The following is an 18,432-nucleotide window of genomic DNA, read 5'->3' on the forward strand; positions in this document are numbered from 1 at the left end:
TGGTTAGTTCATAGAAGTAAATAGCACAAAAATGTTACAAATGCTGTGTCAGTAATCTGTTAAAACTATAACTGCTTTTAATACCAGAGGGTTCTTGCTGATGATCATATATGTCTGGTGTCATCTGGATGAGAAAAATTGATACTGGCATGACTAAACTGATGTAGTTGCTTTAGTTCAGACTGTAAATATCTAGTGCATTGTTGTACAATAAGGTTTTCACTGGTGTTCAGTGTCATTGATTTGAACTCTGAGTTAAGATTATGGTCTTTGCAACAAACCCTAAACTGAGTATGCTGAATTTCTAAACTTGAGTTGCAACCTATGCCTGCCTTTAAGCAAATCAGCCAGCTCCAGTTATCATGTCAGCTGCTAACAAAACTGGTTCTGTAGAGCATGATTGCTCTTTTGTAATGTGACTTCTAGTGCTGCATGTTTTGTGATAAATCTGCTATGTTTTTTAACAAATCATCAGCTTACTAATTATCTAGAAAAAGAATAGTATCTGAATGTTAAGTAAGTCATACTGGATCCCACAGTATAGGTATGTATATTATTCAGGTATGAGATTGGAGGGTGTTTTGAATACTTTCAGACTTCATGCCCTCTCATCAGGCATAGCAAGAAACAAATAAAGTAGTGACTGTTGAGGAAAGAACCAGCTTATGGTCTTTAATCAATTCTGTCAGACTGGTGAAGAGGTTTGATCGTTATACTCTTAGAAGAGGTTACTCACTTAAAAACAAGAGGAAAACGTTCACTTCAGGAAAGCAGACTTTGGCCTCTTCAGGGATCTACTTGGCCCAGCAACATGAGATAAAGCACTGGAGGTGAGAGGGGCACAAGAAAGTTGATTTGATGTTCAGAGATCATCTCCAAGCTCAGGAGTGATGCATCCCGACAAAGAAGAAATCAGGTAAGGCCACCAAGAGGCCTGCATAGATGAACAAGGAGCTCCTGGACAAGCTGATTCAAACATAAAAAAGAAGCCTACAGAGGGTAGAAGCAAGGACAGGTAGCCTGGGAGGAATACAGAAAAACTGTCTTATGTAGCCAGGGATCAGGTTAGGAAGGCCAAAGCCCCGATGGAATTAAGTCTTGTCCGGGGATGTCAAGGCAACAAAAAAAGCTTTTACACATACCTCAGTGATAAAAAGAAGACTTGGAAAAATGTGGACCTTCTCTGGAAGGAAAAGGGAGACTTGATCATCCAGGATATGGAGAAGACTGAGGTACTCAACAAGCTTTTTGCCTCAGTCTTGACTGTCAAGGGCTCCAGCCACACTGCCCAAGCTGTGGAAGTTAAGGGTAGGGACTGGGAGAAAGAAGAACTGCCCAGTGTAGAAGGAGATTGGGTTTGAGACCATCTAGGGAACCTGAAGGTGCATGGAATGAGATGCATCTACAGGTCCTGAGGGAACTGGAAGTTGAAGTGGACAAGCCACTGTCCATGCTATATGAGAAGTCCAGTGAAGTTCCCGCTGTCTGGAAAAGGTGAAACAGAGCCCAAATTTTTAAAAAGGAAGACCCTGGGGAACTGTAGGCCAGTCAGCCTCACCTCTGTGCCCAGCAAGATCATGGAGCAAATCCTCGTCAAAAGTATGCTAGGGCACATGGAAAACAAGGAGGGTAACTAGTGATAGCCAACATGGCTTCACTAAGTGCAAATCATGCCTGATGAATTTGCTGGCCTTCTACAATGGGCTTACAGCACTGGTGGATAAGGGAAGAGCAACTGTCGCCATCTGCCTGGACTTGTGCAAAGCATTTGACGCTGTTCCCCACAAAATCCTTGTCTCTAAATCGGAGAGATGTGGATTTGATGAATGGACCATGTGGTAGGTAAGGAATTAGCTGGATGGTTGCACTCAAAGAATTGCACTCAAAAACTCGATGTCCAAGTGGAGATCACTCATGAGTGGCGTTCCTCAGGGGTTGATGTTGGGGCCGGTGCTGTTTCACATCTTTGTTGGTGACATGGACAGTGGGACTGAGTGCACTCTCAGCAAGTTTGCCAGTGACACCAAGCTGTGTGGTGTGGTTGACACGCTGGAGGGAAGGGATGTGCCATCCAGAGGGGCCTGGATGGGCTTGAGAGCTGGGTCCCTGCAAACCTCATGAAGATCAATGAGTCAAGTACAAGGTCCTGCACATGGGTCAGGGCAGTCCCAAGCACAAATACAGGCTGGGCGATGAGTGGTTTGAGAGCAGCCCAGCAGAGAAGGACTTGGGTGTATTGGTGGATGGAAAACTGACTATGAGCCATCAATGTGCGCTCACAGCCCAGAACGTCAACCGTATCCTGGGCTGCATCAAAAGGAGTGTGGCCAGCAGGTCAAGGGAGGGGATTCTCTCCCTCTGCTCTGCTCCCAGGAGACCCCATCTGTAGTCCTGTGTCCAGCTCTGGGGCCCTCAACATAAGAAGCACATGGACCTGCTTGAGCGGGTCCAGAGGAGGCATATGAAGATGATCAGGTAGCTGGGACAGGCTGGAAGAGTTGGGGTTGTTCAGCTTGGAGAAGAGAAGGCTCTGGGGAGACCTTATAGTGGCTTTCCAGTACTTAAAGGGAACTACAGGAAAGATGGAGAGGGACTCTTTATCAGGGAGTATAGTGATAGAATGAGGAGTAATGGGTTTAAACTGAAAGACAGCAGATTTACATTAGATGTAAAGAAGAAATTCTTTACTGTGAGGGTGATGAGGGACTGGAACAGGTTGCCCAGAGGTGTGGCTGCCCCCTCCCTGGCAGTGTTCAAGTCCAGGCTGGACGGGGCTTTGAGCAACTTGGTCTAGTGGAAGGTGTCCCTGCCCATGGCAGGGCGTTGGAACTAGGGGATCTTTAAGGCCCCTTCCAACTCAAACTGTTCTACAATTCTATGAAAATAGTGTTTTCTCTGGTCTTTTATAATGTAACTTGTCCTGGTTTAAAACTGACTTGGAAGTGAGACCTAATATGAGTGCTGCAGGATCCACTCTGCTAGGCCCAACAAGAGTATCAGCACCCCACCCTCATCCTTGCCAGGCCAGTGAGATCACTGAAAAAATAAATAGTTCCATAAGCACTGAAATTAATGACTTTGTTTCATGTGGTTTAGTCTCTTGTGCTTGTTTTGTCTTTGGCAAAATGAGAAGGGTGTGATCTGCCTTAAGTTTTTCTTTGGTAGGGCTGTTTGCAGGAGTTCTCAGGAATAAAATTTTTCTGGTGTGTTCTGCTTTCCCAGTTCTACATTTACAAGATCCTTTTCTCTTATTTATCCACTTGTTTTCACAAGATCTGTAGGAACAATTTAAGTCTTCTATGTTATATTTGGCTAATAGTGGTTTATTAAATCAGATTTTTAGAAGGCAGACAAACAGCACGTTTTCCCAAATCAAGGAAACTAGGCTAAATGTATTGGTGATTTCGTGTGGTTGTTGTCATGGCCAAATTCACTGTAGGGTTCTCCTTTGACTACAGGTGGTGCTACAGTACCACCTGAGTCGTTTTTCTTAGATAGCCTCTAATGTTTATGTACAATAGTTGGTGAACTTGCCTACCACCTTGTCAAAGCTGTAATGTGAGAACAGTAATTTCAGACACTAAATGTTTCCATGGCTTTGCAGAGAACATAACTGTTCTGCATGTTAAGGGATTTGTTTCTGTTTATAGCTAAAGGCAAAGAAAAAGTACATTATCTGATCTTTTTGTTAGTCTTGCTGCTGTTTTACTAGCTGTCAATATTCTGGCATATTTCTTCTTGCAGATGCTTAGACTCACTCCACTAGAGCATGAGCAACATTCCTTGTCTGCCTCAAAAATAGTAGCAAGTAAAATGTCACCTGTGATTCAAGTGAAATTGAAGTTACCATGTACTAATGCTAGTCTTGCACTTTCTGATTTAGGTTGAGTGTTTCTTTGCCTCCATGTCTTTTACCAGAGTGGAGATTGTGTTATTTGCATGCCTACTTCAGACATAAAATATTTGAGGGGATGGAGACAAATTGCATTTTTTTTCACTCCTCCAAGATAGAGTGGTAGATGTTCTTCTACTAGATGTATGATAAAGCAAGAGAGTTGCATGTATGGCACCAGTGAGGAGTGGTGGAAATGAGAGGACTGTGCTGGGATAATGGTTCCCATAGTCTGGGAGAAGTCAGAGGTCTTGGTATCATTGAGAGCTCCAGCCTGTCCATCTAAGGCCGAAATTAAGTTAGGGACTTGTTTCGGCCTTGGTATCCTCCTTCCCTTTTTCTCCCTTCTCTCTATTTACCCTGGGTAGATAAGCATCAGATGGGTATATAGAGATAGTGAGACAAGTTAAAAGCCTGTCCTGCTGCCATCTACTTTCCCCTGAAACCTTAATTGACCAGAGGATTTCATAATTTTGTGGGACTTTTTTAGTATTGTGAAGAACTCAAATGATACGTTATTGGTAGGGCAATGATACAGTTCAAAAATTGTCTTAAAAGAGTTTATGTGTGAATTTAAAATTTTCTAGTATGTCAGCAGCTTAAAATATACTGAAGTTTGGTTGCTCACAGTCTGAGAGTAATTTCGTTGCTGTGTGTCACTTGATCATGCAGAGGAGATCCAGCTATTCATGGTATTGTTCTCAACTGCCACTCTACTGAAGTACTCTATTTAGTGGGACAGAGCAAGTGTCTCAGAGGAAGGAAAGGGTATCTGATACAATTACTTATTTATTGTATTTGTCATATTTTATTTTTAAAGCAAGCCCTAATATAACAGTGCATGCATGCCCTCCATCATAGTTGTTTTACATCTGACCTCTTAAGAGATGAAGCTGAAGCTGTCTTTGAGCTTGCCCAGAGATTACACATGAAAACCAATGGTTGTTTTTTGTTGTTTTTTTTTTTCTTCTTTCTTTTTCCTTCCCATGTGAGTTTACAAATAGATCAGCTCCTGGTGTTGGCTTAGTGGGCAGTTCTATGAGTGCCAGAACTGACTCAAAAGAAAGGCTATAGGAGTGTTTGGCTGGGGAGAAAGGGAGACCAAAATCATAGCAGTCTGAACTTCGTCTTGTTCTGCAATGGAGTTGTGCCATTGCTAAGGGTTAACTGTGTAGTACCATGCAGTTGTTTTGTTTTGGGTTTTTTTGGGGGAAAAGGCCTATACCTCACTGAGGGAAAGAAATGTTACTCTATAGTTTTATCTTTGACCAGTTTAAATCAAAATAGTTTAGAGCTTTGGAAAATGACAAAGACAAGTCAACATTTTTAAAATAATGAAATGTTTTCTAATACTGTATGTAATGCTACACTACAATGTTTGCAGATACTGCTAGATGTAATAGCAGTGAAAAGTTGTACTTGGGGTTGGAAAGCTATCTTGCTGGGCTCTGTGCTGACACACGTACTAATCCTGCAAAGATACATGCTTTCTGTTGAATTCAGTGATAGAGCATCCAGTGCCTAAGCTGATTTGGGGTTTGAAGAAGATATATACATTATCTTAATTTTGTGTTTGCATGAGCTCTGACTTCTTTTTAAGTTTTACCAGTATTTTTTCCAAAGCACCAAAGTAATTGACTCTAATTAAAAATTTACTATGGAGACCCTGTTTTCTTTTGGTACTAAAAACCAAAGTTCTGAACTTAAGCTTAAAATCAGTGGGAAATACATAAAATACATAGAGGTCTCCTATGCTAGATAAAAATTTTGTGAAAGGTGGAGAGCCTTGTCAATGAACTTAGAAGTTACCTTCATGGTTATGCATGTTAGGAGGTGGAGGATGGAAGGGAAAACCTCTGGTATTGTCTTTGCTGCTGATTAGATCAACTATCTTGCATTATGTTTGTATTTCTGGACCTGTGTTTTTTTCATGTACCTCTTAGTTTAGGCTTGCCACAAGTTTTCTTAGAAACAAATATATTACATATACACGTATGTTTAAGCTGTATTCTCCTGGTGACACTGGCTGTATGTACATCCTCTTTCTTGTATGTTGCTTATGCTTGCTTGATGGAAAAATTGCCATTATGGGTGTGAAAAAACTTGGGATAAATATACACATCTGTGGCAGGAAAATACAAAAGCTTGATTTGTTGGGATTTATCAATGGATTAGCTTTCTAAACAAAGTAAAAATTATTTATCTTTAACATCATGGTTTAACTTGTTCTCTACAGGAAAGAGTGCACATCAGAAGATGCTACTTGCAAGATCTCTGAATCTGACCCTGAGGAATTATCAGATGAAGCAAGTGCTGATACTTTTTATGGAACTTCTCCTCCTAGTACACCCCGCCAGATGAAGCGTATGTCAACTAAGCATCAGAAAAATAACGTTGGGAGACCTGCTAGCCGCTCCACCTTGAAAGGTGGGTGTGGTGTTTTGTTTTGTTTTCCTAAAATGACCTTAAAAATCATAGTAGTAGCCCACCATTACTTGATGGAGGAGATGTAAAGAAGATGGATCCAGATACTGAGATGCAGTGAAAGGCCAGGAGGCAGCTGTCGTAAGTTGTGACGAGGGAAAACTCTTTTGTGTATTAGAAGAAAAATTTTACCATGAGAGTGGTCAGTGAACAGTTTGCCACAGAGGTTGTTGGGCTGTTGAATCTCCATCTTTGGAGATTTCCAAAACATAACTGGATAACATCATGAGCAGACCAAACTAGTTTTGAAATAAACCCTGCTTTGAGCAGGAGGTTGGAAAAAATTATCTTCATTTTCCAATATTTTTTTTCTGCGATTCTATGGTCTCTAGTAATGTAGGAGTTGCTTCTCTGCCCCAATTTCATGTTCTGAAGCACTTCACAATCTGTTTTATAGAAAAATAGACTTTTTAGTGATTATTCTTTACTTCTTCAGTGTCACTGAAGCAATTAAATTGTGGTTACCACTACTTACTTCTGTTGATACTTTAGTCATAAAGTCATGACTGGGAAAAAAGAAGATACTTGACATATGTTTTTTTCCTAATGTTGCTAAGTAATGATATCTAATACTGAATAAAACAGTTTTAGGTGAAAATACAAATTTTAAGCTCTTCTTTCTTTATTTTTGAGCAGATATAGAATATGGTAATTGCTTGTTGAACAGATAATTTAAAAAAAAATGCAGTAGCTATATCTTTCCAAGCTGCTCTTCCAAGAAAAAAAGAAAATATGTGCAATTTTTTGCTGAGCTTGTGATGGATGCAAAAAAGCCCTTTTTTTAAGATTGTATGTTCAGTATTTTCATACAGAATATACCTAGGTTTGGAGGTTTTTTGTTTTGGTGTTTTTTGTTGTTTTGCTTTGCTTCCTTGCTTAAAAAAAACCTAAACAACTCAGACAAGGTCAGTTGCAAGAGTTGTTATGGCAGCTTGACTATTGCCAGTTAATATTTTGGAAGCAATTTTTTAAAATTGTTCAGCAGGAAACAGGAGAGGTTGTCACAGAGTACATTTACTTGAAGGGATTACATTTTCAAGGTAAAGTGTAGGAGAGAAGAAAGTAAATGGTTTAGCATGAATAAGGGAATACAGTCTGTTCCTCAGTTGCATAGAGTTGTGGAGTGCAAGTTCATAATAAAAGAAGGGACCATCCAAGCATCTTCCAAAGCTTTTGGTTTCATACAGCCTCTGAATAATGTCACTGCAAAGAGAACATTTGCCAAAAGACCTCTTCCATGAGCTAAATTGGAGACAAGTCTCCTTATACTTGCCAGCTAGCTGTGTAGGCATGGGAATTAAGCTGCTTTTACTGGCTTTTAATTGTGCCTTTTGGCTAAGTTAAACTTATTTTAATGCGGCATTAACCTTATTAAGTCTGTATATGGTAGTTATGTATTAACTTTCCTTGCTTTCTGTGATTTTTCTTGTTTGTTTCTGGGCTTTAAAAAAAATTAGTTTTTAAACAGAGAAATTGTGAGACTAAACAACTATAATGCATGGTATTTCATGGTGACCATTTGGTGCTGAGCACATACTATTGATACCTGTATGAGAAATGGGGAGCTGTTGTTTATCCTTGCTAATACATTATGAGTTTTGGAGTGAGGTCTCTCTGCTTGTGAGGGGAATGGTTTTTGCTTCTGGAATAAAAATATCCTGTTCTTGATTGCGGTAAGTAAATCTTTAAAATACGGTGTGGGGTTTTTTTAATGAATTGGATAGTGATATATTGTGTAAAATATCTCTTTCTGGAAAGTCCATAGTTCATTTTGTTTAACTTTGCCTATATGTACTATCTTGGAATATTTGTTCTGTATTGGTGGTAGGGGGGAAACAAAACAAAAAAAACCCTGCCCCAAAGCTAACAACTTTGAAGTGGACTCATTGATTAACTCTGAATGTGTATGCACATGCAGTTACTGAGATTGAATTAGTTTTACTTCAGTAAGAGAATTTATTCAGGGGTTAGTTTGATGTAACTAATTGGTTTAAAAAGTAAACTTGAAATAACTCTTCAGACATTTACATATAACGCAGATGAAATGCATCTTCCCTTTATTTAGACAACTGAAACAATTTTGGGCTTTAGGAGCTTGCTTACTTTCATCTCCAATGTTTGTTTAGTTTCTGTCATGCCAAGTTTCTTACAACTTGCATTATCAAAAACTAAATTGATTCAATAATCTGTTTAAACTTGTTTCTGAACCATCTCTCCTGTACTCCAGGACCCATGGGATTCATGTTTTCTGAGCTAAATGCATTTTAGAGTTGTTCCTAAGGCATATGTGTATCTCCTGATTGGTTTTTTGACTCAGAGGGTATGGAATGTCAGTCCAGCAGTGCTTGCTTACTTACTGAAGTGGTAGCTTCTTGGACTGTGCAAAAAAGTGCCTCAGTGTGCTTTGTAGTATCAAACTTCTGCAACTTCATACTTGAAGGAGAGCCTCTGTCCACCCCACTTACTTACCCCCATCAAGTTCTTCAAGTTCCTTTTGTCTTTTTTTAAATGAGCTGTTTGATATCTCAGACTCTACCATGTGCCCCCTCTCAGCAATCGATCATTGCTTAATCATGAAACCTATCTGCCCTATGTAGCACTAAAGGTAATTGTAAATCAAAATTTGCTAGTACAGCTGAACTTGTTTTACAAATTATTTTAAGCTTATTACAAAGCTGCAATAAAATTCATAATAGGAGCTCATACACTTATAACATTGATACTCATTCTGGGTTGTGGTTTGCAAATTTTTGAGAATTCAAGGTACAGTTGAAGTCAGGGATCATTGAACACGAAGTGCTCAGTGTTCTGAAATGTTGAGCAATAGCTATTCCCATTTTTGGCACCCAAAAGTACACTGAATCTTTATCATGATTTTTCTATATATAGAAAGGTAATATTCTTCCATCGAGCAGGCCTGTTTTGCATATAAGCTTATTAGTATTTCTGGTACTAATGGATGTTATAGTGAGGAGTACAGTAGCAAAGACTCTTAAGGAAATTACTGCCTCTAGAGTGGGGAATGAGCCATGTGCAGCAGATAATCCTTAGAGTCACAGTGAAAAGAAGACAAAGTATTCAACCACCATTCAGAAAGTCTTTTCTGTTCTTGAATAAGTAGGGGCCTTGTGATTGTGTATCTTGTTGTGTTCTAACTGCTGATCCTGGACTGCAGCTGGTCTACATACAGGTGTTTTTCTCCTACCTGCCACCAATTCCATGAGAGAACCACTGTTTTAATACCAAGCAATTCTTCTTGTCCCGATCTGCAAAGCCTAGACTGAAGCGCTTTTGTTAGTGCTACAGAAAGTGATAAGGTCTGCTGTTCCTGAGGAAAGAGCAGAAAGAGAAGAGGAGGTTTCACAATTAGGCAGGAAAGGGCTGTTGTTATGTGGTGAGGGGGAAGGCAAGTGTTTTTGTGTTAGGTGAGTGGGGAAGTAGGTTCCTGGTGTTAAGGCAGTGTATTAAGACTATGAAGACATTCCCATAACTAAGATCAAGCCCCTCAAGAGCCAGAATTGGATCATTCAAGCTATATTTCAGAATCCATACATGCTCCAGTTTTTATGAAATTGCATGTGTCATGAGTCTCTTTAATTCTGTTTGACTTGGAAACCTTAATAATGCTGTGTTGCATTTTGAGTTTTTGTTTGGGAGGCTGTGTGCCAAATGTATGGAAAATGAACTTGGAAACCGTTCTTTCCCTTTTGATCATACTCAGTTCTCAATTCTCAGTAGATGACATACTCAGGATAATGAGAATTCTCTGAGGTACTTTCCACAAGAGGTAAATCAAGAGGAGAAAAAAAATTTCCTTTGGTGCTGCTGTTGACTTAGATATATTAACGGTAACTTCCAAGATTACATTTTACATCTACCCATGCCTATTTTGTTTTATTGGTATTAAACAATGTTGTGATCAGGAGCTGGATTGAATGATGCTTTTTTTTGTTGCTGCAGTCACATTCTTTCTTTTTTTTCCTTACAGAAAAAATGAGTGTGCCGACTCAGTCTGTGCATAAAGACAATGGGAAAACCATTGAGAATGTGGAGGAGCACAGCTATAAGCAAGGAAAAAAGATCCGAGACACTCTAAGGACAACAGAACGAGATCACAAGAAAAATGTGCAGTGCTCATTTATGTTAGACTCAGTTGGTGGGTCTCTGCCAAAAAAAACAATTCCAGATGTTGATCTCAATAAGCCTTACCTCAGCCTTGGCTGTAGCAATGCTAAGCTTCCAGTCTCAGTGCCCATGCCAATACCCAGAACTGCACGCCAGACTTCTAGGACTGATTGCCCGGCAGACCGCTTGAAATTCTTTGAAACCCTGCGGCTTTTGTTAAAACTTACCTCAGTCTCAAAGAAAAAGGACAGGGAGCAAAGAGGACAGGAAAACACCTCTTCTGTCTGGCTGAACCGATCCAATGAACTGATCTGGCTGGAGTTGCAAGCTTGGCATGCTGGCCGGAGCATTAATGACCAAGACCTCTATCTCTATGCAGCCCGTCAAGCTATTCCTGATATAATCAATGAAATCCTCACTTTCAAAGTGAACTATGGAAGCTTCTCCTGTGTAAAAAATGGAGCCAGTCTCAATGGTACTTCAGGAGAAGGAGTTTGCAAAGCAACACATGGAACTAGTGCTTTGGGTTACTCAAGTTACCATGAACACCTCCATCGCCAGCGCGTCTCATTTGAGCAAGTAAAGCGGATAATGGAGCTGCTAGAGTATATAGAAGCACTTTATCCATCTCTGCAGGCTCTTCAAAAGGACTATGAAAAGTATGCTGCAAAGGACTTCCAAGACAGAGTGCAGGCACTCTGTCTATGGTTAAATATTACAAAAGACTTAAATCAAAAACTAAGGATTATGGGAACTGTATTGGGCATCAAAAATCTTTCTGACATTGGCTGGCCAGTGTTTGAAATTCCTTCTCCCCGACCATCTAAGGACAATGATCCAGAGGATGAAGAAGTTGATAGGGAGACAGAAGTAAAGGAATCCTCAGGAACATGCACAGAGGAGAGTGATGGTGAAGAACAAATCTCTGAGGAGAATGTGGAGGAACTTAGACAAGCCATCAAGAACAATTTTACTAATAAGCCAAATTTTGACTTTCAGGACCATTTTTCAAGGAGGCTTGATAGGCTTGAATCTGAGGATGACTCTGCCTCTTGGGTTATTCCAGAATGCAGTGCTGAGGCAAGCTGCAGCCAACACTGTTTGACCTCTATTTACAGGCCATTTGTAGATAAAGCACTGAAGCAAATGGGGTTGAGGAAGCTAATTTTAAGACTGCACAAGCTAATGCATGGTTCATTGCAAAGGGCCCGTATGGCGTTGGTAAGGAGTGATCACCAGCTGGAGGTAGGTTGCTACTAGTGTAAATGGGTAACAGGAGTGCCTCCTCTGCTGTATTGTTTCTAAGTGAAACTGGAGGAATTGGGATGTTAAGAAAATGTTGGTTGCTTTTTGAAACAGTGTATGTTATGGTTAAGAGCCCAGTTCTGCTTCCACTGAAATGAATCTGTCATTTGACCCGAACTAGAATTTGTGTGAAGCACAAGTGTTTGTATGATAAAATCTGTGCTCATTGCATTTTCTGATGTCTAAAACCGTAAGTCTGGAAAATTACAATGGAATATTAGGCACAAAAGTTGAATTATGAGAAAAATTAGCTATGAAAGTGGTCATCTTCCTTTTCTTGTCTTCAAAACTGGATATTTCTCTGCAAGACATCCTTTATGAAAACGTCACTGTTGTTTGGGATTCTTCCTCATCTAAATTAAAGTACTGTGGTGGCATGTTTTGCTTGAGGCCAGATTGGGTAAATGAATGGACTCTCTTGACCTATGATCTGTGAAAGCAAGTTATGTTAGCATGTTGCATTCTTCAGCTGGCTCTTAGTTTATTTTTTTTCTTGGTCATTTTATATCATTTAAGAACGATTGTGAGTTAATAAAAAAATTTTGAAATAAGCAGTAAACTAAGGACAGTAGCTGAAGTTCCATATGGTAAGTTGTGGTCACTAATTCTTTCAAGGCAGAATATTGTTTCTTAATATAAACTGTTACTCAACTAGTAGGGATTTTTATATTAGGAAGAACTAGTAGTAAGGATTACTTGCCCTCCTCGATAAAGTAGCACGGAGTGGGGGGGGGTGGCTAACAATGGATTTTGGAGGAAGGAATTTTTTAGCCAACATGCCCATTCTAATATGGATACCACATGTGGTCTTTGACACATTACCTAATCTCTTAGTGTTGACTGTCACATTTGCAAAAGGAACAAGACTTGTTTATCTCCCTTGGAGGTTACTTTTTTTAGGATAATAACTTTATAGAGTTACTCATTTTTGAGAAAATTGTTATTTGTACTGTTGTTAATATACTTATTTATTCTCTAATTGGTTTCGACTCGTGTTCTAGGAAGTTTTGCTATAAGAAAATCTTTGTATATTTCTAAAGTCATGCCTAAAGAAAACTTGCAGGTACCCGTTACAGTCACCAAATGTACCCCCAAACCATATATGCTTAGAAAGTTCAGCTTAATATATAGGTAGGAATACCTTTAAAAACCCAAAGGAAATAAAACATAATTTGGGGATACTGAAATCTACTTTGAATGTATTTTTGAAAATGCTGAATACCTCAAAAGTTTTGACTTCATAAGGGTTCTCGTAACAAGTTAATGAAACACTAGTAGCTAGACTCTTTGCAGCTTCACAGAATTAAACTTTTTGGTGATTTAGCATTGGAAGACTTCTGTAAGTTGTAAGGTTAATCTTTTCTCCTTCTACCCTTGCAACCTCTTTGAATGTTCATTTTCAGTAGTTATTACATTTTCTTTGGAATATGGTCCTCCTTCAAGAAATTATTTTATCACTAAGGGTGAATGTTACAAGACTGTAAACTTCTTTCCTTCCCCCAAATTAAAAGAATGCTGTCAAAAAAACACCCCAAACTGTTTAAGAAGTGTGGTGCCTACTGCAGCAAAAGATGACATTAGACTAAAATAGAAGAGATGGTTTTGAATTGCTTGGTCTTTGCCCCTGACAGTACTTTGAATGTAGTGTCTTGGGATTTTTTTAGTGCAGATCAGTTTGATATTTGTATGCAGCCACAGCTGTTAGTGTTTTCTTAATCATTATTAGTTCTGTTATTTTTGTAACTTGACTTTGTGTTTATGTGTGTACATACACCTTAAAATTTCTGGACATACTTTTATTTCTATTGTTCCTTTAAACCACTATCTTTCATCTGAAATACGCTTTCTGGATTCTTTTTCTGTATCCAATTTAATGCTCATTTCATCTTAAATATATGCATGTGTTTATACAGATAGCTGTAAAGTACAAGTTTCATTCATCATAGGCTCTGATACTTTAATAAGGCTCTAGGCATTATAGAGTCTGTTTTGCATAGAAGCTGTATGATTTGATTTTTAAAGAAAATGGCTAATGTTTCTTATTTTAGTTTACAAAATCAGAGTTGTGTTAGTAGAACAGTATTTAAGCCTGTGTACCTTGCTTGTTGGTTTATTTAGCTGGCTGCACTTTTGAGTATGAGTTTTATATATGATCTCAATAAATGGCTTGGAATTTGTTTTCTTGGGGGTTTTTAACAAGAATGTGGTAGTCACTTGAGGCATTTCAGATTGGGTCTACGGAAGGTTAAGATTAGTTGAATTGAACAGTAGAAGTTTGGGTGTCTGATACTAAGCCCTAATGTAATTATCCTTAATGTTAGAAAATTAAATAATACATATATTCAATTTTGTTATGTTATTTTTGCTCACAAATTAGTTCTTTAATATTTTTATAAGAATTGAATTTTTCAACACTAATATCACAATGAGGATTGTATTTTATAAATATTTTGTTGTAGAAATGTAGTATTTTCATGATCTATTATTAATGAAACTTTTTGTATAACAGCCTTTAGCTCTGGTGCTATACATGTCTTTAAAAGAGAGTAAAAAGAAGACATTAGTATACCATCTTAAAAGATAAGTTGTTATACTGTAGATCAAGTTGTGATTAAACTTCAACTAAACTAGGTATAAAGGAAATCCCCACTCATGCATGTTTGTTATCTCTGCATAATGAGCTAGTGGGTTTATAAACCACTTAAGAATCTGCAGTGTATAGTATGTTTTGTGTCAGTGTTAGACAGTAATGAATATGCTATTCCATTCCCTGTGACAGTTGAGAAACATCACAATATAAAAAAGAACCCAACAAACTAATAAAACTGGCTTTGTCAGTGGTTGTAAGTTTGTGTGGCTCTTCTGAGAAAGCAGAGTTGAACAGCACTGTAGGCACAAATGTCAAAAATGTGTGTGTAGGTGTAAGGGAATAAACAATTTCTTTTTTTTTTTTTAAATTTTTTTTTATTTTTTAATCTTCTGCTTAAGAGTGGTTTAAATTTTAACTTTTTAGCCAGAACTTTATCATTTGATCTAATTTCTGGTAATGTTTTCTCCTCCTCTGAAGTGATGTTATATAACTTTGGCACTGTAAAAAAACCTGAAAAATGTTGATTATGTCTAATATATGAGTGAAGGATATTCAGGTGTCATAGTTAAGAGCTGTGAAATGAGAATTAGAATAAAACAAACTTAATCTGAAACAAATCTTATCCTTAGATGATGTACAGTGTGTTGTTATCTTTAAGAGCTGCACAAATATTGTAGTTCATATTTTATTCCTAAATTAAATCCTAAAGTGACTCTATGTGCAGCTTTCTTAGAATGTTATCACAAGGTATATAGTTTAGTTATCTAGGATGTCTATTTTGGATACTTTCAATTATTTTTCTCTAATTAGAAATGTCACTTCATTTAAATGCAGCTTTCATTTAAATGGAAAATAAGTTTATTAATTGAAAAAAACACCTTGATCTTTCTATATTTTACCTTCCTTTTTAAATTTCAGTTTCAATTTCTTAACATCTACCAAAGTTTGTAAGTTATTTTTTCAGTAGTTTTGTTCAATTCCGCTAGTGACACTTTCTTGAATATTGCATTACTTTACAATATGGAGTTTTATATAATATATGCGCTATGTATCTGAAAAGAAACGAGGTTAGTTACCTGACACAGCCGAGTGCAAACTTGTTTTTCTAGATGTGGTTATTAGTGTAGACCTTTTGATTTATTTGTTTTTTAAATATATTTTGAAATTCTCAATAATCTTAACAATGACTTGAATATATGTTCCTATATATTATGTTAGGCTTAACTTGTATGCTTGTCATTAACCTCAAACAGCAGTTTCTCCCTGTGTAGTGAGCAGATCTCCAACTTTAATGAATTCCTTAATTACTTTAAAGCAGAAACATAAAGTAAGAGATTGTCTCGTTCACTCTCAAGGTCCATAATTGTTTTCCTCAGCCTGGTGATCCTCAAATTAAAAAAAAAAAAAGTTCACTTTTTAAAAAATAACTAAATTGAAACTTCTGTGGTCGATTTGCCAGTTAATAGATTCTTACCTTTTAAAAATAAACTTTTGTGCATGTTGCTTTAAACAAATGCTAAATCCTAAAGAATTTAAAGATCCTTTTCATGATACCTATTTCTTGTTACAGTTTTCAGAATTTCCAGATCCCATGTTGTGTTCAGATTACGTGCAGTTACTAAATTCCCCACCCTGTTGTGAGCAAAAATGCAGCACTGTATCATGGGAAGAGCTGAAATCCATGGATTTACCATCTTTTGAACCCGCATTCTTGGTCCTCTGCCGAGTCCTGCTCAATGTTATCCACGAATGTCTCAAGCTAAGGTTGGAACAAAGACCTGCTGGGGAACCATCTCTTTTGAGTATTAAACAGGTTTGCGACAACTGGGGTTTTTTTATATTTTCTATTTGAAATTACTTTGTCATTTGGTTATGATAAGATTGTTTGTTTAAAGAGGATTAGTTTAAGAGATGACAATGTATAATTATGTAATAACTTCTATAAATAGTCTTGTATTTCATATGAAGATCTGGTTTTTGCATAGATAAACACTTGGTCATATATACCTCTCTGATTTAGACTTTCAGGAATCAAAACTGGTGATTAAAGAATTATCAGCCAGCAAAGGTAAACAGTATTTGTTCCATTTGCATTGTAAGCTATATAACCTTGCCCAGCACATTTTCCTCCATTTTTTATTTTTTTAGGCAGTGTAACCAGTTTTAAGGGTCTGTAGATTTTTTTTTTTTTCTTTGATTTGATCCTTTTTTCTTTGCAAATGTAAGACCTCTGCAAACACGTGGTGGACAAGTAGTGGAAGTTGATTTAAGGAAAAAACAAAATGAAAAAAAAAATCTTCTTTCCCAGCATACTGTTTATATAAATATCTGATATTTTCTGTGAGTAGTAGCCCAAGATTGTCAGTCCTGTCACTGGTTAAGAATGCTGTATGAGAATTTATTTTCTGGTGGTTATCTGATACAATGAAGGCTGTTTAGATCAATGCCATTTCTCAAAGTCTAATCCAGGATATACTAAAATTGTCTGAAGATATCTCCCTGCTCCCTGGCAAGCATTACCAGATCGGGGTTTTATCAGGTGGTTGTTAAGGGTAGACAGTTAAATAAGCTCTTGGGCCGATTATGATTTCACATTCCAGTTATCTGCTGCTCCAAAATCAATTGCTAAGTTATTTTATGGTCCGAAATAAATTTCAGTCCTCTCTCTTCCTGTGCCTGCCCATTCCTCCACAGCTCCTTTGCCTGTTCAGAAATACAATGGGGGACAGCAAGCATTTGCTGAGTGGAATTAATTTTTTCAATGTAATTAGCAAGACAGTATACACCATCAAAACAGTCTGTATAAACACATTGTTTTCCAGGAAGGAAGTATCATTTTTACTTCACTCCTTACAGACTTTACAGCAAAGTCTGGGTTTGAGATACTCTCATCCAACCTTCTGCGGTGTAAGCTGGGCCCTGTATTAGGTTATCTAGAGCCTTGTTAGGCCAGATCATGAATACTTTTAGTGAGAGAGAGATTCCACTGCTTCTTCAGCCATTCTGTTCCAGCATGTATTTTTTTTCTTCCATTAAGCATTTTTTTCTTGTATCCAAAGAGAATTTATCTGAAGCAACTTGCGCCTGTTGCCTCTTGTTGGTTTGCGTGCATCTTTGTGAAAGGAATACTCCCATTTTCTCTGTAACTACCTCTAAGGCATTGGAAAACTGTGATCAGATTCCCCTTGCATATTCTCTTCTCTAATCTGAAAAAATTCAATCCCTTGAATTGTTCTTTGCCTGCATGTAGCACAGTCCAGTTTGGTTTCTATAGTGGTTGACCTAGCGGGTGTCATTTGGGGCACTAAGACCTTTAAGTATCTCCTACTTTTTGGTACCATTTGTAATGTGTAACAGCACTGTTTGAATGTAATGGGCATGCTGATACTCAGCTTTTCTAGGTGAGGTTAAATTTTTGTATTCCTAGCAAGACAATTCAATTTAAAAAAACCCCAAATGATTTTCAAGAAAAAATACAGACAAAACCCCCCCCCATGGATTATATGCTTCCTGCAGTGTGCTCTTTCTCCCATCCTTTCTCTCTAGCTTCCCCTTTTTCATCCATCTTGTCCATCTTTCACCTCCAACAATAGGTTTTGTGATGCTCATGACCCTGTGTTATCAGAGAGCACTGTTCTCTTTTAATGGCAATTTGCCATTATGTGATGGCAGTGTAGTTCTTGGACAGTACAAGAAGGTTCTGAAGTGTTATGCATTTGTGCTGAGAAGTGGAGGGATATGTGTGTGCACGAGTGTACATGGGTTATTTCTGTTAGGTGGTTAAACACTGATTGTTAAAACCTGTGTTGAGTGTCTTACAGTACCATGCAAAATAACTATCAGATCTTTCTGGATCTTTCATACCAGTTTGTATTTTCAGAACAGTAATAGATGATACTGTTATTTCATAAAAGCTTCTTCCTTACAGAAATCAGTGGAGGGAGTAGATCAATACTTCTAAAAGATTTTTAATTCCAGATTATAGGATACTGTAATAGAGAAATGCAGTTTACGAATAAGTAACTTCTTCATCAGC

General features: G+C 37.8%; 1 protein-coding gene across 1 annotated transcript in view; it reads left to right on the forward strand.

Annotated features, from left to right (window-relative positions):
• The first annotated feature begins 890 nt into the window (after window positions 1–890).
• The window catches only part of MAP3K4 (mitogen-activated protein kinase kinase kinase 4), a 62,526-nt gene continuing 44,984 nt past the window's right edge, over window positions 891–18,432 (forward strand). Inside the window, exons 1-4 of the mRNA XM_026844562.1 lie at window positions 891–916; window positions 6,129–6,319; window positions 10,365–11,746; window positions 15,967–16,209. Of these exons, the coding sequence (XP_026700363.1) occupies window positions 891–916; window positions 6,129–6,319; window positions 10,365–11,746; window positions 15,967–16,209 (1,842 nt within the window). The remainder of the gene's footprint in view (window positions 917–6,128; window positions 6,320–10,364; window positions 11,747–15,966; window positions 16,210–18,432) is intronic.

The sequence above is a fragment of the Athene cunicularia genome, assembly GCF_003259725.1.
Source record: "Athene cunicularia isolate RWA chromosome 3 unlocalized genomic scaffold, athCun1 chr3_part1, whole genome shotgun sequence".
Lineage (NCBI taxonomy): Eukaryota > Metazoa > Chordata > Aves > Strigiformes > Strigidae > Athene > Athene cunicularia.